Below are 20,801 nucleotides of genomic sequence, written 5' to 3'. Positions count from 1 at the left end.
CAACCCTGTATTTTAGTCCACTTGTGTTTATGAGGTCTATTTGAACACTGTATATAAACGTATTATGTACTTCCTACTGTACAAACACCCACTGCTTATTTATAAATATTATAGCTGGAGAACAATTCTATTTGACCTTCTGCCAGCGATTGACGTCATACTCTATAATACCAATCAAGTATGTCGAACCGCAGACCTGCATCCTTTTCGGCAAGGCTTCATGGCTTTTGTCCAAATAACACTTCCTTTGTGCACAGAAAGGGATTTGTATAGCGTTGTTTAATGTTACTTTTGTTCGTGAATGTATATTTTTTTTGCCTCAGCTGCATGGTGCAGAGTTTTCAATTCAATTCAATATTTTCTAAAACATGTAAAAAATCAGACTGAAGTTTTGACTGCAACTTTTGTTACATGCATTTGAATGCACACACTTCTTACTTTGTGTAGCAAACTTTTCTGGAGACCTCTGTAATGTAGGATTTTAGGTTGGACGGTTTGAAACACCCGAAATGCAGCCACATTACAACACCCTTCAATTGTTTGTATGAAACTCTCAAATGTCCATTAAAAAATGTCCTCAACTTTACCCAACACTTGCAAACCTAACCTAAAAGCTTTCTCTAATGTAATAGTCAATGCCAGGATAGATGTTTCAGTGGCTGCATGCATGATGTATAGAAGGCCTTTGGATAGAGGCATCTCTTGAATCAAAATATAACTTACAGAGCTAGAACTTTTGGGGAAATCCAACAAAAACCACAGAGGAAATAAAAACAAATATTTCTGACAAGGTTTTTAAACATACATTTTACAGTTTCCATTTGAACAGGCTTCATGACATTTAAAATCGAGCAGATTTATTTCATTTGTCTTAATGGACAAATCAAGGTGACACTTTGGTCCAAGGCCTTACACACACATGGTGATTTCTTGGTTTCATACTTATTCAATGTGTTTGAAGGAAAATGCACTAATTCCATGCACAGTGCAAAATGGTTTCCTGATTGGGTTCCAATCCTTTGACTCATTAAGAGAAGTTGGGTACATGTCTATCCCATTTGAAATTGCGGTAGTCTTGATAACCCTCAACCCCTCCCCACCATCTGTGCGTTCATTGGTTGTATAATGTGGTGAATATTTAATCTATGCTCAAACAAACCTTGAACCCTGAAGTTAACAGTCTAAAGGGATTGATTACACATCACCCTATTGTATTAATCCCCCCTACTACCAAACTTGCCAACCTCAGCAAGCAGCCCCTGATGTGCAGCCAGGACTAAGTACCTGTCGATACTTTTTCCTGTCGCAGTAAACCAACTCAACCTTTCTTTTAGCTTCAAGCATTACACATGTACATGTACGAAGAAAATATTTAATTTGATTTGTGAAAAAGTATTTATAGTTGTCATTGTGAATAATTGTTGATGCTGTTGTACAATGCAACGTGCATAGCATTGAGAGTTTTAATTCCTTCTGGACATTTTATTACCGTGGTCATTTTTTTGTATAATTGTATCCTAACACAATGTGTCATCATGCAAGAATGAAATTATGTTACGACTTGAGGGTAGTTCACTGACTTGAGGGTAGTTCACTGACTTAGGACCTGTGAATTTTAATGAGCTGATAAGTAAAAAATAAATAATAATTAATTAATTAATAATAATTATTTTTATACATTAGTTGCTCTGTACGAGTGGTCATATTTTTACAGTATCATTTTCATGCTACATATATGTATTTGTAGGTCAGTATATAGAATTGTACACATAAATATCCAAGCATGATTTTCCTACAAGCGTACTCTGCCCTGTTGTAAAATGGTACAGCCCTTATATTGATATGAAAAGCTCTCAGAACTAGAATAGTAAAGTTGTGTGTTTTTGTGTGTGTGTTGAGTTTGTTTGGCATTGACATTGTAGTCGTACACGCATGGAAGCTGTTGTGTATTTTAATACCTGGTGAATGAAAAGGGGAAGTGTAGGCGTTGATCTGAGTGGAGGGGAAGTTAAACACTGTCCACGGGGTACGACTCCTTAGTACACAGATCAGCAGCACGCCAAGACTACAAACATAGACAGCTAGAGTCGTGGTTGATATATGGGTTCACATAGAAATCACCGCTCGGTGATCCGTCAGAGTGTGCCTCAGCTGGCCGTATAGAAATCATTGGACAACTTGATCGTCAGTACACTGCAAAGAAATACTGAGATAAACTTCATGTAATCAACATTCACAGTTCAGATAATCTGCTATATGGTTTATGAACTGCCAGTTTACAGTCACCATTTTTGTTTACTTCGGCATGTACCAGTATATCTAGTTGGATATGATGACATACTCCTCTCGTTTGAGGTTCATATCGCTTGAGTGTCTTTACTCTTAACGTGTTCAACAAACCCTACAAACTGGTAGGGTCTATGGCTGACTGGCACTGCAGCTTTTCAGTACAACTTGGTTTATACTACAAATTAATGCCAAGTTACTTGGACTACAATACTTTACATGAAGTAGAATGGACTGAAGAGGGGCGAAATATATTGATAAAAGTCTGCTGCATGTGAAACATTAACGATCCTAGTGTTTGTCATCATCTTTTAAGGAGTCTGTCCTCAATGGTCTCCTACAACTCAAGGCTACAATGCTTTTGATGTGAATGCAACATTGCATTTATCAAGGATGCACAACACCCCCTGGTGTGTTGTGCTCAGCGTCTGCATCCCACTGAGTCTCATTCATCATTATCCACACTGTCACACATAAACTGAGCTTTTGTTGTGGCTGTTGAGTGTGTGTTGTTGTGTGACCCCATGTGTGTTCATTGGCTCGGACAAAGTTAAACTGTGCTCAGTGCGAGCATTGCTCTGGGAGAAAGTTATTGATTGTGGGGTTTTGGTCGTTGTGATGATCAGACCAGTTGGAAAGATCTATTGAGCAACAAACTTGGGTTTCGTGCTCAGAAGCTGATCCGATGCTACGGTCACGGACGGTATCTTGTAACAGTGTAAACATCACGGGCAGATAATCATGCGGACAAACTCTCTCTCTGTGCAGTGCGAGGATACACCCTTCGAGTTGTGAATCATTACAATTAGGAGTGGACATAACTAACGCTGACTGTAAATGTTTGCATTTACAATAAAAGCGTTGTCAGATTTTTTAAAAGCATTGACGAGTAATGGAATGAGTTTCTGCGGCTGCTTTTATTGGAATGTAAAGTGATTTGATATCATCATCATACCAACTGGACCACTGTGTTTGACTTCAATTTTGAGAGAAATTGTTAATCTTGGAGATTAAACAATATTTGCATTGGCAGTAGCAATGTTGAAGTGTCAATACGTTAATTGACTTCAGAGGAGCTGAATGAATTCACTCGTTTGGTGTGATAGCCAGCTTGATGCTGATGTCAAGAGTCAAGCGAAAGTGAAAAAGGATTTTACTGACAAACATTTAAAAATAAAAACCTTGCATAACACTCAGTTAGATCTTGATCCCCATCAAGATGCAAGAGAGTAAAAATGGAGAGATGGTTGCCATGGAGATAGTGGATGATGATAGCGATTCCCCGCTGGAGGACGAGTGTTCCCGTGTCTGCTTGTGTGACAAATGTCGCCCAGAGAAACACCCTCCCACTAAGGTAAAAAGAGGGTTCAGTTTTACTTGTAAATAAAGGGGCGGAGGAAACTTTCAGGTTCTCTTTTTTCGTTATTGCTTATACCATTTCATTGTCATCTTCTATGATACATGTGTCATGGTATAGTTTTGGTTTATCTTGAGTTTGAAGTGCGTTTTTTTATCTTGATTTACAAAACAACAATACACTGGATGGTTGATTTGTGAATGACACTTGATGGTTTGGTACAAACAGATATTCCAGGTGCTCTGCTAATGCCTGTACTTATATGGAGAAATATGCCAAATTGTTAGTTTGGTCTATTCAAGTTTAATTTTTGTTTTACTGTAAATGTTGTACGTTTGCTCGGGTTAAGCCAACATGCGCTTACGGCTAGTTTTGTAAACGTATATAAAAAAACACACGCTTTGTTCCTCCATAGAGCATGGAGATGTAGAGCTTTGGATATGTACAATATCAAACATGTAGTATGTAGACCTATTCACTGTAGCTTGGCAAGAAAAATAATTAATGTGTGGTAGCAAACAACCATGAAGTACATGTAGTAACAGACAATACATAGGAAAACAAAGCTGTTACCGAATACATTGAATGCTACATGTACACGTGTACATAATGTTAAAATGTACACGTAAGGTTTTTTTCCATTTGTATTGTCTGTTTTCATCCACTATACACGTAGATTGGTTTCCTATAATGTAACTAAGCAATCTGTAAACTTGATGAATAGGATTCAATTTTGGTGTATCAACCTACAGTTTGTTTCACAATCACAATGTACCCTCATGTCACCTCATGTTATGACGTCAATCGAGGTTGTGCTTGTTATTGTACACACATGAATACAGTATTGTCAGTGTTAAGTGTGGTGTGGTTGATAATGTGGCAACCAGGAAATTGTGTATACATTTGTACATGCATTGATATCAATGATATGTCAGAACTATGGTGACCTTGAGTTTGACCTCATTGCTTTGGTTTTACCCTAAAATTCTCCATGGTCCATACCCTTTACACCATCGTGGTAACCCATTCCTACATTTCTAAGACAATAAACATTAAGTGGACCAAACATCTAGCCTAGGACTAGATGTAGAATGTATTTATAGCTCCATGGGCTACACAGTGAACTTTTGTATGGATTTCCTATAAGCTGGTTTTGCATTATGTAGTTCGGAGCTCATGGTTTTGATGGACTTTATTGATTGAGAGGGTGGTCTCTAAAGTAATTGTTCATGGCAAAAAGAAACATTCAGTTTCTATAAAAAACATCTGTTTGTGGGCTTGATTGTCTGTATAATCATTAAGAATATGAAATTGCAGTTAACGACTTTTACGTGTATACATTTAGCACTGATGCAACATTAATAGAACATGTTGCCTTGGATTGGACGAGTTGGTCTATAAAAAGCGTTTTAAAAGAAGAATACATTGATCCACACAAGTTTGCCTCAAAATTGCGTGGCTTTCCTTTTACTGTAGGAAAAGATTTCCGGAAGTGTTTTGAATGCACCCAACAAATAAATTTATTTATATTTATTTGTTTCCCTATACAAAGTAGTGTACTTCGAAGCACACATTCATTTACTTTCAAGGCACAGATATATGATAATGGCTACTTGAAAGAACCCCTTGTAAACAAAATGTTCAGCATTTTAAATTGGACTCGCAAACAAAAAAAATCTGCTCCAGTTAAAATGTTGCACCAAGCCCTGTGTGTGGTATTGTTTGTTTTTTTACTCAAATTTATCAAAATCCATGGTTATGGCAACTGCAGTTTGTCTGAAAAGAGATTTTAAAACTGGTGTCACACTTCTTTTTTTTAAAGAGTCAAATCGGCTCAGGCTGTCAGGTTGGCTCAGTGAGTTCTCTCCTTGCCTTTCACCCTTGTGGTTCGAGCCTGGACTGGAGCCTTTCATGTGGACTGTGTTTTTCAGATCCTGCAATGTGCCTGGCTGAGTGGGTTTTTCCCTATTAGGGATTTTCCTCCCACTTCTACAACAGGAATTTCTTCATTGTCTTCCCTTCAAAAAGTACATGTACACTGAGCAATGCATGAACACACACAAAATGGAGCACTCAAGATTATATCAGGGTTCGGTGAATTTAATCAGGGTCCTTTTTTATGGTACTGCTCACTGCAGAATTCTGCGCTTATGGTGCCCTTGGAAGCATGCGATTCTCCTGTTTGGGCCCAGTGTGTTCAAGTCCAATACCTTTAATTTCACACACATTATTTAGTACAATTTTTCAGGTTTTATTTAGATCAAATATGCAAGTTACATTAAATACAAGGATTCTACCAACTGTAAAATGCTTCTGTTCCATCCAAACAAGATCTGATCATGGTTATCAAGATAAAAATCACATAATATCTGAAATTGAATCTCCCGTCTTTATGGTCTTTACTTATTGATATGAAATCAACCCCCCCCCCCCATGTCGGCAATAAATTGACAATTGCCTGGTAACACAGCAATGTGTATTGCAATTTAATTAGTTTTGGACGCTCACCCAGTTTTGTTTTTATTGTTAATGTTAGCAGAGCTTTGAGTGTGGTTTCCCAGCAGCAAGTTGCGCTTATAATGTGCCATTTTATCTCTGTGCGGTCGCAGACCAAGCCATTGTCTCATCTTTGAGAATAGATTTCTGGATTGTTGGATCGAAGGCGCACTGCTACATCAGCTACATGCATAAAGTACACTATTAGAGTTGGAATACATTATACCGTAGTTCCTTTTGGGAATTGAATAATGTGGTGAAATCTTATGCAGAGCATCTGCAAGTGGACAAGACGTACATTATACAGCCACTTCCCACCATGCATAATGTGCAACAAATATGTGCATCTATCTTTTTGAAATATATTAACGCTCGGCAAAAAAATTTAATACCCTCTTTGTAGCACATTGCTAGAAAGCACATGGTGTGAAATGCAATCTCTTTATAGTACTTTTCTATGCCCTTTGCAATGTGCAGCACTAATTATGGTTTACACTTTGTTCACTCTTTACAAAGAGAGAAAGGTACTGTAATTCATGCTCAAAATCTCCCTTTTACTTGGAATTACTGTGTAACCTTCAATACCAGATATTTGTCCTTTTGGCTTGTGTACAAGGAATATGAGTTGTTTCCATTTGCTCTCAATGACATGGGAGGTACGTACTTGTAAGTCTGGGATTATTGGCTTTTGTAGCTCAAAGCTGAGGGTCTGGCCGAGTCTTGGGTGACTTTTCTCAAAAGATAACAGACAATTTTAAGATAATGGGTAATATAGCCACCCACCCCCTCCCCTAAAAAAAAAAAGTAAAAAATTCTTAGAATATTTTTGCTGATTTGACTTGGTGTCCATTTCAACAATAATCTTCAAAAAAATGGCTCTCCATTGGTGTTCCGAAAAAAATGAACACAAGGGTGAGCCCGGAAATTGTTTTTGGAATCCTGTAACGACGAATACGAAACAATTCTCACCTGTAGAAATCACAAGGTCATGTTGCATCTGCCAACCGGGCTTCTTTGTAGCCAATGAAAGCACTTGAACAGTGAAATTATTGACTAACAATCAACGCCACCGACAACGCGTAGGTGGAACACCCTGATAGTCCACCCTCGCCAGGAAAACACAGGTGGAAATAAACTGGCGTCGTTTAGTCAATTGTATAAAAGTAAACAATTTCAATCAACGTCTTCCTGTGAAATGATTTTGTGCGATCATCGAACAAGACAACCATACAGGTGTGGTTTTTCTTCTTTCAAAACAAAAGTTGAATAAATTTGTAAAGATATACAGGGTATGTTAATTTAGGGAGTGGATCATTTTGTGAGGCCTGGATGCACTGAGCATTGTTTTCCCTAGGTACTTTGGATGTACACTTGTTGAAAGCTGAACAGGCTTAGTGCATACATGAATAAATTGCCAGGCTTTACTCTTGAGCTTTTTTGTAAAGTAGCTCAACAAACTGTGCGTTTCACTTGCCACAACGAAATGTTTAGTTGTTGAACAATTTAATGTATCTTTCTGGTGTGTATTCACACACTACAAAATTAATTAGTAGGCCTATGAAATTCTAATAATGTATAATTCACATCTGGAAAGGAATAATTGTGAGCATTGTTAACATGTAGACTGCACAGTTTTTTCTGGTGTGTATTCACACACTATAAAATTAATTAGTAGGCCTATGACATTCTAATAATGTATAATTCACATCTGGAAAGGAATAATTGTGAGCATTGTTAACATGTAGACTGCACAGTTTTTTTTATTAGCCTACAGGGCAACATACATCCATGTAGGCTGGGCTAGTGTTAAAGGGAGTGTATACAAGCTTTACAGGGCAACCTTAACAGTTGTGTATTGGGCAAATGTTAGTAAAAACACCAAAAGAATATTCAAAACTGGCAGGCTGTTGCAAAGCTTCTTAATTTCATTTGAATGACAGACTAGTGAGAAAGATGGTGGACTTGCAAAAATTACCATCTAAATGGTCCCGCCGACCAGTCACTAAAACAGTTAAGGACAAACCCTACACAGAATTCTGTGGTAAACAGTGCCATGATATAAGGCCCTATTTTTGATTTTGGCAAATTTACACTGTATTAATAGACCATACAGGTTGTGCTGTTTCAGTACTGCCCAAGTGTCCTTTACTAAAGGGAGAATAGCAGGGAAGTTACCCACAACAGCATCCTTGCATAGAGGTCATGGCAGGATATTTTCACTTGTAACTAATATTTTTGTTCTTCCTGTAAATAACCATTAGTGAAGGTCATCACGACCTGTCATCTTAAAGCTAAAAATATGCGTTCTTTAGTTACGCCAGAGAGTTGTTGACGTAGTACCAACGTAATCTCAAGGAAGCATTTGTTACTTCTAATTGCTTGTTAAAGGTGGATTTCATGAAGGCAGGGTCTTCTAATGTAATAATTGCCAAGCTCAACTCTCAAGTGTCCGTCATGGGAAGTTGGTATTCTTGAGAGGGGTAGAAAGTTGAGGGAGTTATTAAAGCATATTGCGTGGGATTTTTGGTTCATTTCTCTGAGAGTTGTAGATTGGTTCAGTTGCCTTTTTACAATTTTGGTCCCCTCAAGATGACGGGATTGCATAATGCTGCGGTGACCATGGCGAGTGATTGTTTTTGTTACCATATTGAGCGTCAACCTAACCACCATGTAAGGTTTTAGAGATGGTTTGTTTCAGAGTCTACAGTGTGTAATGGTGATTCACAACGAACTTCATAAGTTTCACTTTTGTTTATTGCTAACGTTTACTGTTTGTTTGTTGTTTACTTTCGTTTGTAGCAAAGTTTGAGTTTAGGTTGTAGCTGATGGGGAAAATATCCATTCCATATAACCTGTTTACTGTATGGAAACTTGCGTATCATTAGCTACATTTTGAAAATTATTTTTTTAAACTTAATTTGTTTTGTTATTGATTTCTTCTTGCGCAGGCGAGTTCATGGAGAAAGATTCGCAACATGGTGCACTGGTCTCCGTTTGTTCAGTCTTTCAAGAAGAAGTATCCCTGGGTGCAGCTTGCCGGCCACCAAGGTAAGGATATTAAAGCTTAATTTGGGGTTTGAAGAAAGAAAAATCTACTAGAGCGGGATACGAAGCAATGACCCCCTAGGTCGGCAGTCTCCCTGTTTGTCAATATTGTTTGGGTGCCAAGCTTCTCGTCCAAAAAGCAAACCTAATCACCACCAAGCTTTATTCATCAAAATGTAATGTAATTGATACGAAAACCCTTCCTAAATGCAACAGAGAGGATTTCTGTTGCGTTGTTTGTGAGTGATTTGGTCAACACCAGCCTTTGCACCATACTTTTACTTGTATAGCTTTCTCCCTTGGTTTGCTGGCAAAATACCAGTTTTAAAACACCTGAAGACCAGTCAAAATTCTCTCCAAGTTATGGAAAGGTTTGCGATAACACCATGTAATGACTATCTCTAATGAGTTGGGGTGGTTCTGAAAAGATCCGTTGGTTTCAACTTGATGTTTCGATCAGAATGCTCTGGTCGTCTTCTGGAGAAAGTTGTCTGGCTGGCTTTAAGTTCATTGTTATTGAAATTCATCTCTGTTTCAATTGAATTATATGGACTCAATGAAAAAGCTGGTGGACTAGTGAAATCACGAGCTACCTGGCCATTCTGGCAAGACACTGAAAATGTTAAAGGAACACGTGCCCCGGATCTGTCGAGTTGGTCTTTGAAAAGCGTTTGTAACCGTTTTTTCATAAAATATTTTAAAAGTAGAATATAATGATCCACACAAGTACCACTCGAAATTGCGTGGTTTTCCTTTTACCTCGTCGACAAACACGGTTGGCCATTTATGGGAGTCAGATTTTTGACTCCCATAAATGGCCGACCGTGTTAGTTCGCAAAGTAAGAGGAAAACCACGCAATTTCGAGGCAAATGTGTGTGGATCATTGTATTCTACTTTTAAAACATCTTTCTACCCATATGCATTTTATAACAAATGGTTACAAACGCTTTTCAAAGACCAACTCGACTGATCCAAGGCAACGTGTTCCTTTAAGGTCGGACGTTAAGGCCCAATATGCGGTGAAGTTTGCTTGGGACGTTACTTAGCACATGAACATACCGGAGCTCGATTACAATCCTGCACAGTACAGCATTATAAACAATACAGACAGTAAAAACTACTCGTGCTAAAAGAAGATCAAAGTAACAACTATTTAAGAATGTTGTTTCACCTTAAAAACAGATCGATTGTCCATCTTTACTTTGCACATGAACATGTCAGAGCTTAAGTACAATCCTGCTATTATGCAGCACAGTGTAGCATTATAAACGTTACAGACAATAACAAAGAGAAGTGCTAAAGAAGACCAAAGCAACAACTATTTAAGAATGTTGTTTCACCTTAAACAGATTGATTGTCCCTACAAGGAGCTTTGCATTCCTTTAAAAAAATTACAAAAGCCACTCTTTACATGAACAACCTTCAGATTGTACAGGCATGCATGACCTGCTTCAGAAAGATGAGATTAAAAAGCTTGGTACGTGTTCTTCGTCTAGTAAGTGTCATGCCTAACCAAGTCAAACACGAGAATGCGTGTGACTGCGAGAGAGCGTCTCAGGCTATGAGTATCCTTAAGTGCTGGTTATCATAAGAGAGATCTTTTCCTGCTGGATTCAGAAACAATAACACCATGACCGAAACACGTATTTTAATGGAACATGTCGCGTTTGTTACAATTGGTAATTTTGACGGACATTAAAGGGAGGGTATACCTTTGGTAATTACTCCAAAAATGAATGACCATAAACATTTAGGCTTGGTAAAGAGCACTGGAGAGCAGTTGAAATTTATATAACATTGTTAGAAACGAATGCGTTTGAAGTAGTTTAGTTTTTAAATGAGAAAAAGTTAAATTTTCACTAAAAAAAAATTAATCTGAGAAAGGCTTCAGGCATGAATAAAAAAAATTTAAAAATTCTCTTTCATTACAACTTAAAAGGAACACGTTGCCTTGGATCGGTCGCTGTTGGTCTTTGAAAAGCGTTTGTAGCCATTTGTTATTAAATGCATATGATTAGAAAGATATTTTAAAAGTAATGTAATGATCCACACAAGTATCACTTGAAATTGCATGGTTTTCCTTTTACTTCGTCGACTAACACGGTCGCCATTTATGGGAGTCAGATTTTTGACTCCCATAAATGGCCGACCATGTTAGTTCGCAAAGTAAAAGGAAAACCACGCACTTTCGAGGCAAATTTGTGTGGATCATTGTATTCTACTTTTAAATCATCTTTCCAACCATTTGCATTTTATAACAAACATTTACAAACGTTTTTCAAAGACCAACTCGACCGATCCAAGGCAACGTGTTCCTTTAACGGCCAATTCTGGAGCCCATAGGTTTGTTATTTCATGTATACGTTTGGATACACGAAGTGAGGATACTAGCCAAAAGTATACCCAGCCTGCAGCAAGTTTTTTTGTTCTTTTACAAAAGCCCTGCACTGACACCCTCCACCATTCTTTTAAGTTCATTGACCAAATCTTGTTCAGTAAACCATTATATTCTGATATGCACTGGCACCCTCCACCATTCTATTTGTACATTGACAAATCTTGTTCAATTATATTCGTACAGTATATTCGTACAGTATACACTGTCTACAGTACTAAGTGTAGACAGAATTCATTCAAACATTGTTTCGAGATTTTTCCAATTTGACCTCCGCAGTTTGTCATGTTCATGGCCTGGGATGTGGTATTCCATTGAAAGTCAACCAGATGAGCTCGAAGTTCACATTTGTATTTGTTTAGTTTTGGTTGCTGGGAATGGCAGAGAAACCATCAGTAGAGACTTAATTGAGAGCTTTGGGCTGTTCATGCCTAGAAAAAAAGGGTGCATTTGGGGGAGATTTATATTGATTGAACCGTGTTTTTTGACTGACCGAGGATGTTTTCACTTTGCTTTCATGTACAAAATCTATGGGGACATCGTTTAAACTTTTTTTTTTATTCCAGACAATTTGGGGGGGGGGGGGGGTTCTGATGCTCAACAACATGTTTTATGGTGTTATCCCTTTTTAAATCACTGATAGACTGTTTGGCTAGCATGTGGCCTGATTTCTTCAATATCTTCTCCTTTGTATGTCACTCCACTCAAAATTGTTTGGACTTTTAGATAAGATTGATATATGCCTGACCCTGAGATAAACACTTGCGGTTCAAGTCCTTCTGAATCAGTCACTTTTGGCAGTTGGATATTATAGAAACATTTTGGACTACAAGAGTCTATAGTTAAAGGCATGGAAACTAGTGGTAATTACTCAAAATAATTTTTAGCATAACAGCTTTTAAAAAAAACATTGTGAGAAACAGCTCCCTCTGAAGTAACGTAGTTTTCGTGTAATAAGTAATTTTCCACGAATTTGATTTCGAGACCTTAGAATTAGATTTTGAGGTCCCGAATGTTGTCAGAAGCACACAACTTTCTTTGACAGGGGTGGTTTTTTCTTCTGTATAACGCAACTTAATTAAAGCTTCTGAAAGCACACAACTTTGTGGGACAAGGTTTTTTCTTCTTCTTCCATTATTATCAAGCAACATCAACGACCAATTGAGCTCAAATCTTTACAGTTTTTGTATGCTAATCATGAGACAAATCAAGTGAGAAGACTGGTCTGTGACACTTACCAATTTAAACATTATTATAATGACTTTATTATAAGGCATTTGGTGTTCTTTAATAATGAGTGGTCAGTGCAGACCTTTTTTTCTGTGATTTTTTTTTCGAGGCGTTTCTTAGCTCAGTTCTCATTAAGACATTTTCCCAAGGACATCATACATGTAGCAATCAGCAATCACATCTAGGACACAGTGTCTTGTATAAATATTTATATAAAATATATTCAATATAAATGTACCTGCAAATTAGAATTCTCAACTGCTGGACTAGTAATTTGTTTAACCATGGAGTCCAAACTCGAGTTGTGTTTAATTAGTTTTCTCTTACTCCCCCCCCCCCTCCCAGGGCTGAGCACAGTTTGTTTATATAGGGTTTGAAAATTACATTAAAAACCTTGTGCGTTCGATTTTGCAATGAATCAATAACTGTACTGGTACATGGTATGTTACCAGTGATGTCAACATGTAGGTTACTGCAGGAAGGAGATGTTTCCAGGGAACCGGTTGTATTGATGCGTAAAAAACAAAAAAAAACAAAAAATTAATGTTTCCTACTACCCCACCAAACCTCGAAAATCACAAAGAAGCTGTATCTTTTTTATTCCAAAGATAAATACAAAAATATAAAAATAATCTTATGGTGCGGACAATAAATTTTGTGAACATCGCCCGGTTAAAAATATCCTTTGTTTAAACTTACCCTCTTTCCATCAAAATATTTGTTGAAAAGAAAGTTTCAGTGTAATAGGAAACACAGATCTCTCTTTTTGTTTTGCATTATTCTGTTACTAAGTCGGTAAATGTAAGGCAGTGTTAACAACAATTATAATTGTAATTATAATTGTAAATTTGTTCTTATATGACTACAGGTAATTTCAAGGCAGGGGAATTTGGTACCATCTTGAAGAAGCACACGCAGAAAGAGCAATGGGCCCTGAGGAAGCTGATGGCCGACATTCTAAGACCTTACATCCCTGAGTACAAAGGACTCGTCGAGAAGAACTCCGAGAGTATCCTTTTTCAACTTTTTTGCTGATGCACAAAGATTCCTGTAAAGCTTTCATAAAGCAATTACGATCTTGCCTGATTTTCTAGAAGCTCCAACCCCCAAGCAGAAGATAGTTGTTTGTTAAAAGAAAGATGTATTTTTAGTTTAAGATACATGCTACGAAGAGCACATCAGCAAAACTTTTCCAATCTGGGCCCAAAGCACAAAAAGCAGCTAAACTTGTAAAAAAAACACTACATGTATGCTTACCAGGATAAGGTTACCAGCCAAAATACCATGACACATATATAATCTGTGGCTGGTATCCTGTTCATTTGCTTAGATTAACATTTTCTGTGAAATTGGTTCCTGTTATTAGGAATTCAAAATTGCTTTTATGGATTGTGAATCCATTATTACGGACTTTAACAGCTTCAGGTCTGAAACTTCACAGAGGCAACAAAGCTGATTGCTTCCGTGCCCCTAGTCATTGCCTTGGTGTCCTTAAAATGCTCCAGTAGAAACTTAAAACTTCCTGACAGGGTGCCCTTTACCAAGGAGAAGAAATGGCCTTGGTGCCCTTGCCTTTTCAAAAACGCAGCATTCAGGCCTGCTTTTTTTTTTTTTAAGTGGGTCATGCAGTTCATACCTCTTTTGCACTGGTTCCCTATTTGCAAATGAATCGAAACAATGGGTGTCATGTGCAGAATGGAATACCCTTTTATTTGAACTAAGTGTTGTCTTTGGGATCCACACAGCAGGCTTTCCTTAACCCAAATTGTTACCTTCAGAATATGTTCAAATGCAAGATCTTCTAGGTGATTTTGACAACCCGTCGGTGATGGACTGCAAAATCGGAACCAGGTGAAGTCATGTTAAATTTTAGCCTTCTGGAAAGACTCTGCTAGGGTCGAAGCGTCAGGCCATTAACTTTGTTTTGCATTATTTAAGGCTAGACAAATGTAACGAAGGACTACATGAGAATGCGTGTTTCAATAATAATAATAATAATAATAATGATATGAATATGTGCATTTATTATGCACCCTTTCAGGCCAAAGTGGGCCCCTCATAACGCCTCACAGAATTATCATCTGGCCCTCAACATTTCTAAACCCATCTTAACTCCTGAAGAGTATGCTGCACTGGCATTGCTCTCCCACACGGGTACCTAGTCACTCCTGGGTGCCTAGTCACTCCTGGGTGACGAGAACAATTATGGTAAAGTCTATTGTTCAAGTGTCCAACCGGGATGTGAACCTGTACTCCCGTGACTGTGGCATTTTACATGCAATACACAACACAAGAGTCTGCCGATTTTTCTTCTCATCTGAAAGACGAAGCTATAACTTCTTGCTTAAACCGACCACTTTGCTAATTGGAAACACCATAGTGTGATTTCAGTGCTCTAAACCGCTTGACCACGATGACTATTTCTCTGTTAAATTCCATCTCCTTAAATGACTAGGAACTTAAATCTGTAGTAATTCAGGGATTATTTTTCTGGAGGACTTAAGCAGGCTCGTTGTTTTTCGTCCTGAGTTGGATCTGATCATCAGCCAGCCGTTAAAATACCTTTGTAAACAAACAAACATCTTTCATGTCCTGTTTTCATCATGCACACATTGAGTTTAGTTGTTGGCCAATGCACATTGTACAAGATTGTGCGTACTTTACCTAAGGTACATGTACGTGCGTACCTAACCTATTAAGCAAGTCAAAGAAAAATACTTTTCAAAGTGTCATTTTAGCGTTTAGGACTGCCGAGTATTTATGTTAGTACATTCATTCCACCATCTGACTGTCAAAGAAACATGTTTTAAAATAAAACAAACCTTTTGAAATGTGATTTAAATTTAAAGGAAAAGTAGATCTTTGGCTTTTTTAACGGCTTTATTTTTATAATTCTATATAAATGTTACCGACCCTGTTAAAATTGCAATTTAACTGCAAATTCGGCCTATAAATTGGCAATGAATCTTTATGTTACTTTACCGTTCCTCTTCGTGCTGGCCGACATATAAGGCTCTTTTTCCATTTCCCTCTATTCTTTGCATTGCCCCATGCCGAAGCAATAAAGCAAAAGCAAAACACCACATCTTTAACTTGATCAAAATGAAGATCATACTACTGTTGCTAAATTACCAAGGATGACAGGTCTGTACCTGAGGGCAGAGCTTTTAATTTCGCAGGACGTATAGGCAGTATTTGATACGATCGAATCGTTGTTGACATACCTGATAGAATCATCTCCACACTGACACTTCGATGAGAACCTCAGAGATGATGAAATTACTATTGAGTGGCTGGTTCCAGTCGTCTAGACACCAACCGAACATTAATTGGTCTCAACATTCCGACTAGACTGCCCTAGTCATCGTCAAGGAGACCGTTCTGTATGTGTCAATGAATGTTGCCATGAAGCAAACTTGATTTTGAACTTACAAATTAGTTTGCTAAGCAAAGAAAGTTACAAAGTACCAACCAACAATCCATGTGAAATACATTTTCGATGAACGCTGCCGCTAAGTAAACTAATTTTGAACTAATAAAATTGTTTGCTGTTTAGCTCAGACAGTTACAAAGTACCAACTAATATTCCCTCTGAAATACATTGTTAAGGACTTGTGTCCACTAGGCAGTTTTGTTTAAAAGGTTGATCGTGGGCAACCATCACAGGGGTAAGATCCTTGTCACACCTCAAGGCAACTTTTCCAGGCAACTTGGAGGCAAGCAACTGCAGTGCATGTTACTGGTCCACTTTTGTAACACATGAACAAAAAATTGAACAATGTCTTCAGATCAACAAGAAAAATATATGTGAATGCAAACATTCAAATGTGGATAGCTTTTTGTTCTTAGAGATCTTAGCCTGTAAATTGCCTCCTATGAAATGGCCCAACCTCTACAGCCCTATGGTGCAAACACCATTTCAGACCTCGTTTGGAATTTCATGACTTTCAGTGGTGCTATGTCCATTTGACACATTCTCGTTAGTGTCAGTTGGCTTGTCCGCGATGCATAGCTCCAGTTTAACGTTTGTTTCTGATGAAGATATTTCAAGGAGGAAACTGATTGATCAATTTCAGCAGTTAGTTACTTAGGAGATTGTTTTGTAACAGCCACGGTCATCAGGGAAAAGCGGTGTGATTATTTTGGGATGTAAGAACTTTCTTCCGTTTTTAAGTCCTTCAGATGAATGTTTGTTTCTGATGAAAAATGTCTCAAGGAGAAAATGAGTCAACTGAGAGATTGATTTCCGCAGTTGTATACTTTGTTTTGGAGATTGTTTTGTTAAAGACACAGTCATCAGGGAATTGGGTTATTTGGTCTGTGGGGATATATGTCTTGTTATCTCAACCTTGGTTGTCTCTGCCCTACAACTCTGTCGTACAAGCAAGAAACATCTTGTCCTTGTGCTTAAGCTTTTTTTTTGCAAAGTAGCCCATTGGGCTAGTAAACTAGGCGTTTTATCTGCTCCCAGGAAGTTTTACTAGCCCAAATTTTCAACATGTACTTTCATAAATGTATCTTTCTGATGTATGAATGATAAAAAAATATTCAAAACAAGTGGGTGACACAGTTGTTATATAATCCAACGGGCAAATTGACAAGTGCTGCTTACTAGTCCATGCTTGTTTCCACTAGGCAATGTATGCCAGGCTAGTGTGAAAAGGGCAAGCCCTGTCAGCTCTTCAAGTAATTGCATACTGACAGTGAAGACATTGCTGGGTTGCGAGGAAGAGTAATTGTACTCTTGCAAATGCCGCTTGCTCTTAAGTGCTTTTTATGTAAATTCCCTTGCATTTGATTTATTCCTAGTATTGTCTCTTCCGTTGGTGGAGATAAGGGAGGAATTCTAGAGTAGATTGGACTGCATGGCAACCAAACGATGATGATGATTGCCTGGCAATAAGAACAATCAAGCATGACAATGATGAATGTAGGGGCGAGTAATTGCAGCCATACATTTTGAATAATCATCTACGCTGGGTATAATGTTCTAGTTTTTAACCCTAGAAAGTGTGTTGACATCTGAACCTTTTACAGGTCAGCTCAAACAGTACGCTGCACACAGAAAATAGAGAGCAGACAAATATTGAGTACAGTTTGCAGATCTTGTATTTGACAAACTCAATATTCATCATCGACACAGCAGTTATTTAGTGATACATGTATATAAATGATATTGAGATAACTGTTACAGGTACATCCATCGATGGGTTCAAACTTTTTTCATAAAATGGGCACGAAAAAAAAAAAATCATTGACACAGCAATTGTAAATTGATATATATACAAATAACATTGATATAACTGCTACATCAATGGTCTTCAAACTGTTGTTCATAAAATGAACACGGAAGAAAAATGTGTATCCATGATTGTGGCATGCGCGTGTATGTGGCGCGCGAAACCAATCCTTTTATAACAGTGAATGTATATGATCAGTGAGGGAGTGCTTTCTCTGACACTAGTTCGTTAACACTGTCTGATTGGAATTGCTAATGACACGTCCAGCGATCTAATGCAACAAGGTTATATGTCCCGTTTGATTTATTTGTACATTGGCGTCGCGATCACAGCGTAACGAATCATTGATCACAGTAATTACTGATGGCAACGGACTCAAGTAGGCATTTCAATCATCTTAACTTGAGTGTATTATCCGCAGGTACCTGCAATTTCCCATGCTTTATCGTTCAACTAAGGAGCGTGCAACACTGAGATGAACCCAATGCTTAATGGTTGTGTAACCTGTAGCATGAAAGTTTATTAGGGGTCACAGAGTCTAGGCTTCCTGCTGGTACACCTTGTAAACTGCTTCTTGTAAGGAGACGTTATTTAGAAGTCAAAGTCTTTAATTTGTTCTGTTATTTGGGGGGGGGGGGGAAGATGTTAAATGTATGTTCGGGCATCTGTATTACTAACAAATACATAGATGACAACAAGGCGAAAAGTAAACAAAAATCTCCTGGATTTAAAGATGTAAATGTTGGCAGCTCTGTCAGTTTAAAAAATAAATTAAAGATAGCATGGTTCTCCCAATGCGCAAGCTTGTATATCGGGACGGTACACACAAATTGTCTGCTGATACATGCGAATTATTAGCAACATTTTATTCCTATTTTTTTTTTTCATATCAAGTTACCCAAAATCGTCATTATAAAACTTTTTAGAAAGCACTCGATTGCACAGTAAAAGCAAAGATAATGTAAAAAGAAAGTAGAACATATTCAGAGGACCTTGTTTCAGTTTATCTTGCTTTGGGTGTACTTAAAAATATTTTGTGGAGAATGCCCCACAGTTTAAAAAAAAAAAACTGAGGAGAACTCTGCATGAGACACATTGCAAGCACCAAAGATCTTGCTTCAATCTTATCAATCGATCTTGGGGGATGTTAACAAAAGAGATAAGTTCTGCATTAGCAACTCCAAAATGTCTAATTGCAAGGTCTTTGTATGAATTACGAGGAAGGATGCACGCCATGGCAATTTGGCTTCAAGGCGCATTAAGCAATGACGTCATTAACACGAGGAATAATAGAAAGACTCTTGAAATCTGAAGACGGTTTTTGTTTCCTTGAGCCAAACAGCTCCTTTCCCCCCCCTCACACTTTTGTTTTTCCGTCCTGGGAGTTTCATAAGGCAAGAGATTGTCCTTGTACTTGAGTTGTCTGCTCAACCAGCGGCATTAAGAGCTTGGTATCATCCCTGTGGAGTTGAAGAAAGTCTTAGGATGCATTATTAATATTATGATAATAAGCCATATTGCTTTCAGAGCACACTTTATTGAATTCGAGTAACTAGATCAAGGTAGTTTAAAATGAATTTAGAATGTCTATATCGGTCAGGGAAGGATAGTGAAACTATCGGGAATGATTTCTGGAGCTGTGCTCTAAGACGTCAAATTAATCCACTCTTCCCGCTTCATCTCATCCTGATTTTGACGGACTCGGCACTGCAAAGTCGACCCTTGCATGCTTGGCCTGGGGCCAGGTGTACCAAAGACAAAAGTCCAACAGCATAATTACACTAACCTGGGTTGAATTTCACAAACAGTTAAGACTTATCTCGAGTTGAGACAAGTTGCTTGTCCTCACTTAGGAGTAGCCTCCAGTATTCTACATCTTTTGTGAAATCAACCCCTGATCCCTTCCTTCCTTCTGTCCTGTAGCTTTGCAGTCGTCGGGTCACATTGTGATTGCATTTGTCAAGCAGAGTCTCCATTTGCGTCGTTCTTCAGCCTGCACTGAGAAGTTGTGCGCAATTAAAACCTGTCCATTCCTGGTCCCACATGTATTTAAAGTTCATTTTCTTTTGATTAATTTCTTGCAGAACATACTTGGAGGAGGAACTGAAGAAAGCGAGAGAGAAGCCCAAACTTCGTAAGGTTAGTTTCATCATGGAGAACTGTGATACAGACTTGTATCCAAGTCTGGAAATTTAAAAGGGAACTTAAAGAATGTGTGCCGTACTATCTTGTCCATATGCCTTGTAAAATGCTGTAAGGAAAGATATTGACAAAATAGGTACATGTAGACCGCCAACATATAGCTAGATAGCTAAGTTAGTAGAGCGCTGGCACACTCATATTGAGGTCGTTGGATCAAATCCCACTCTAGTAATATTTGCTTTGTTCAACCCCAAATCCAATAACTAATGAGTCAGCTGAAAGCATAATTCAAATTAATTTCACTTAAAGAGGGGCTTCAAGGTCAAATTTAGTTCTGTGATCTTTGTACAAAAGATAGTGTCTCTATGAAAGTAGGAAATAAAATACAAGTCGAGTGGTTAAAAAGTGTGTAAAATACCACTGTGTCTGATACTTTGCAAGTGCAATTTTTTGTCAAAATCCACACTCATTTAATGACATCACACTTTGCCGTAGAGGTTTTTTCTCCTGATTTCCAACATTTTTCACTGGGAAATTGGAACACATACAGTAGTGAACAGAAATAACCGAATCTGATCAATTAAAAAAGAAATAATGGAAATTTATTCC

At 37.9% G+C, this 20,801-nt stretch overlaps 1 protein-coding gene across 2 annotated transcripts in view; it reads left to right on the top strand.

The window, feature by feature from the left end:
* LOC117287625 (inositol-trisphosphate 3-kinase B-like) overlaps positions 1–20,801 on the top strand; it is a 32,706-nt gene that overhangs the window by 3,544 nt on the left and 8,361 nt on the right. Inside the window, exons 1-5 of one of the 2 annotated variants that reach the window (XM_033768211.1) lie at positions 1,936–3,640; positions 9,088–9,187; positions 13,679–13,819; positions 14,589–14,661; positions 20,135–20,189. In XM_033768211.1, coding sequence (XP_033624102.1) covers positions 3,506–3,640; positions 9,088–9,187; positions 13,679–13,819; positions 14,589–14,661; positions 20,135–20,189 — 504 coding nt within the window. In that variant the 5' untranslated portion in view covers positions 1,936–3,505. Of the gene's footprint in view, positions 1–1,935; positions 3,641–9,087; positions 9,188–13,678; positions 13,820–14,588; positions 14,662–20,134; positions 20,190–20,801 lie in introns of those variants that run through there. The other variant, XM_033768213.1, reaches the window with a different exon arrangement.

Source organism: Asterias rubens, chromosome 1 (assembly GCF_902459465.1).
Source record: "Asterias rubens chromosome 1, eAstRub1.3, whole genome shotgun sequence".
Taxonomy (NCBI): Eukaryota; Metazoa; Echinodermata; class Asteroidea; order Forcipulatida; family Asteriidae; genus Asterias; species Asterias rubens.
This window is presented reverse-complemented; position numbering and strand designations above follow the sequence as displayed.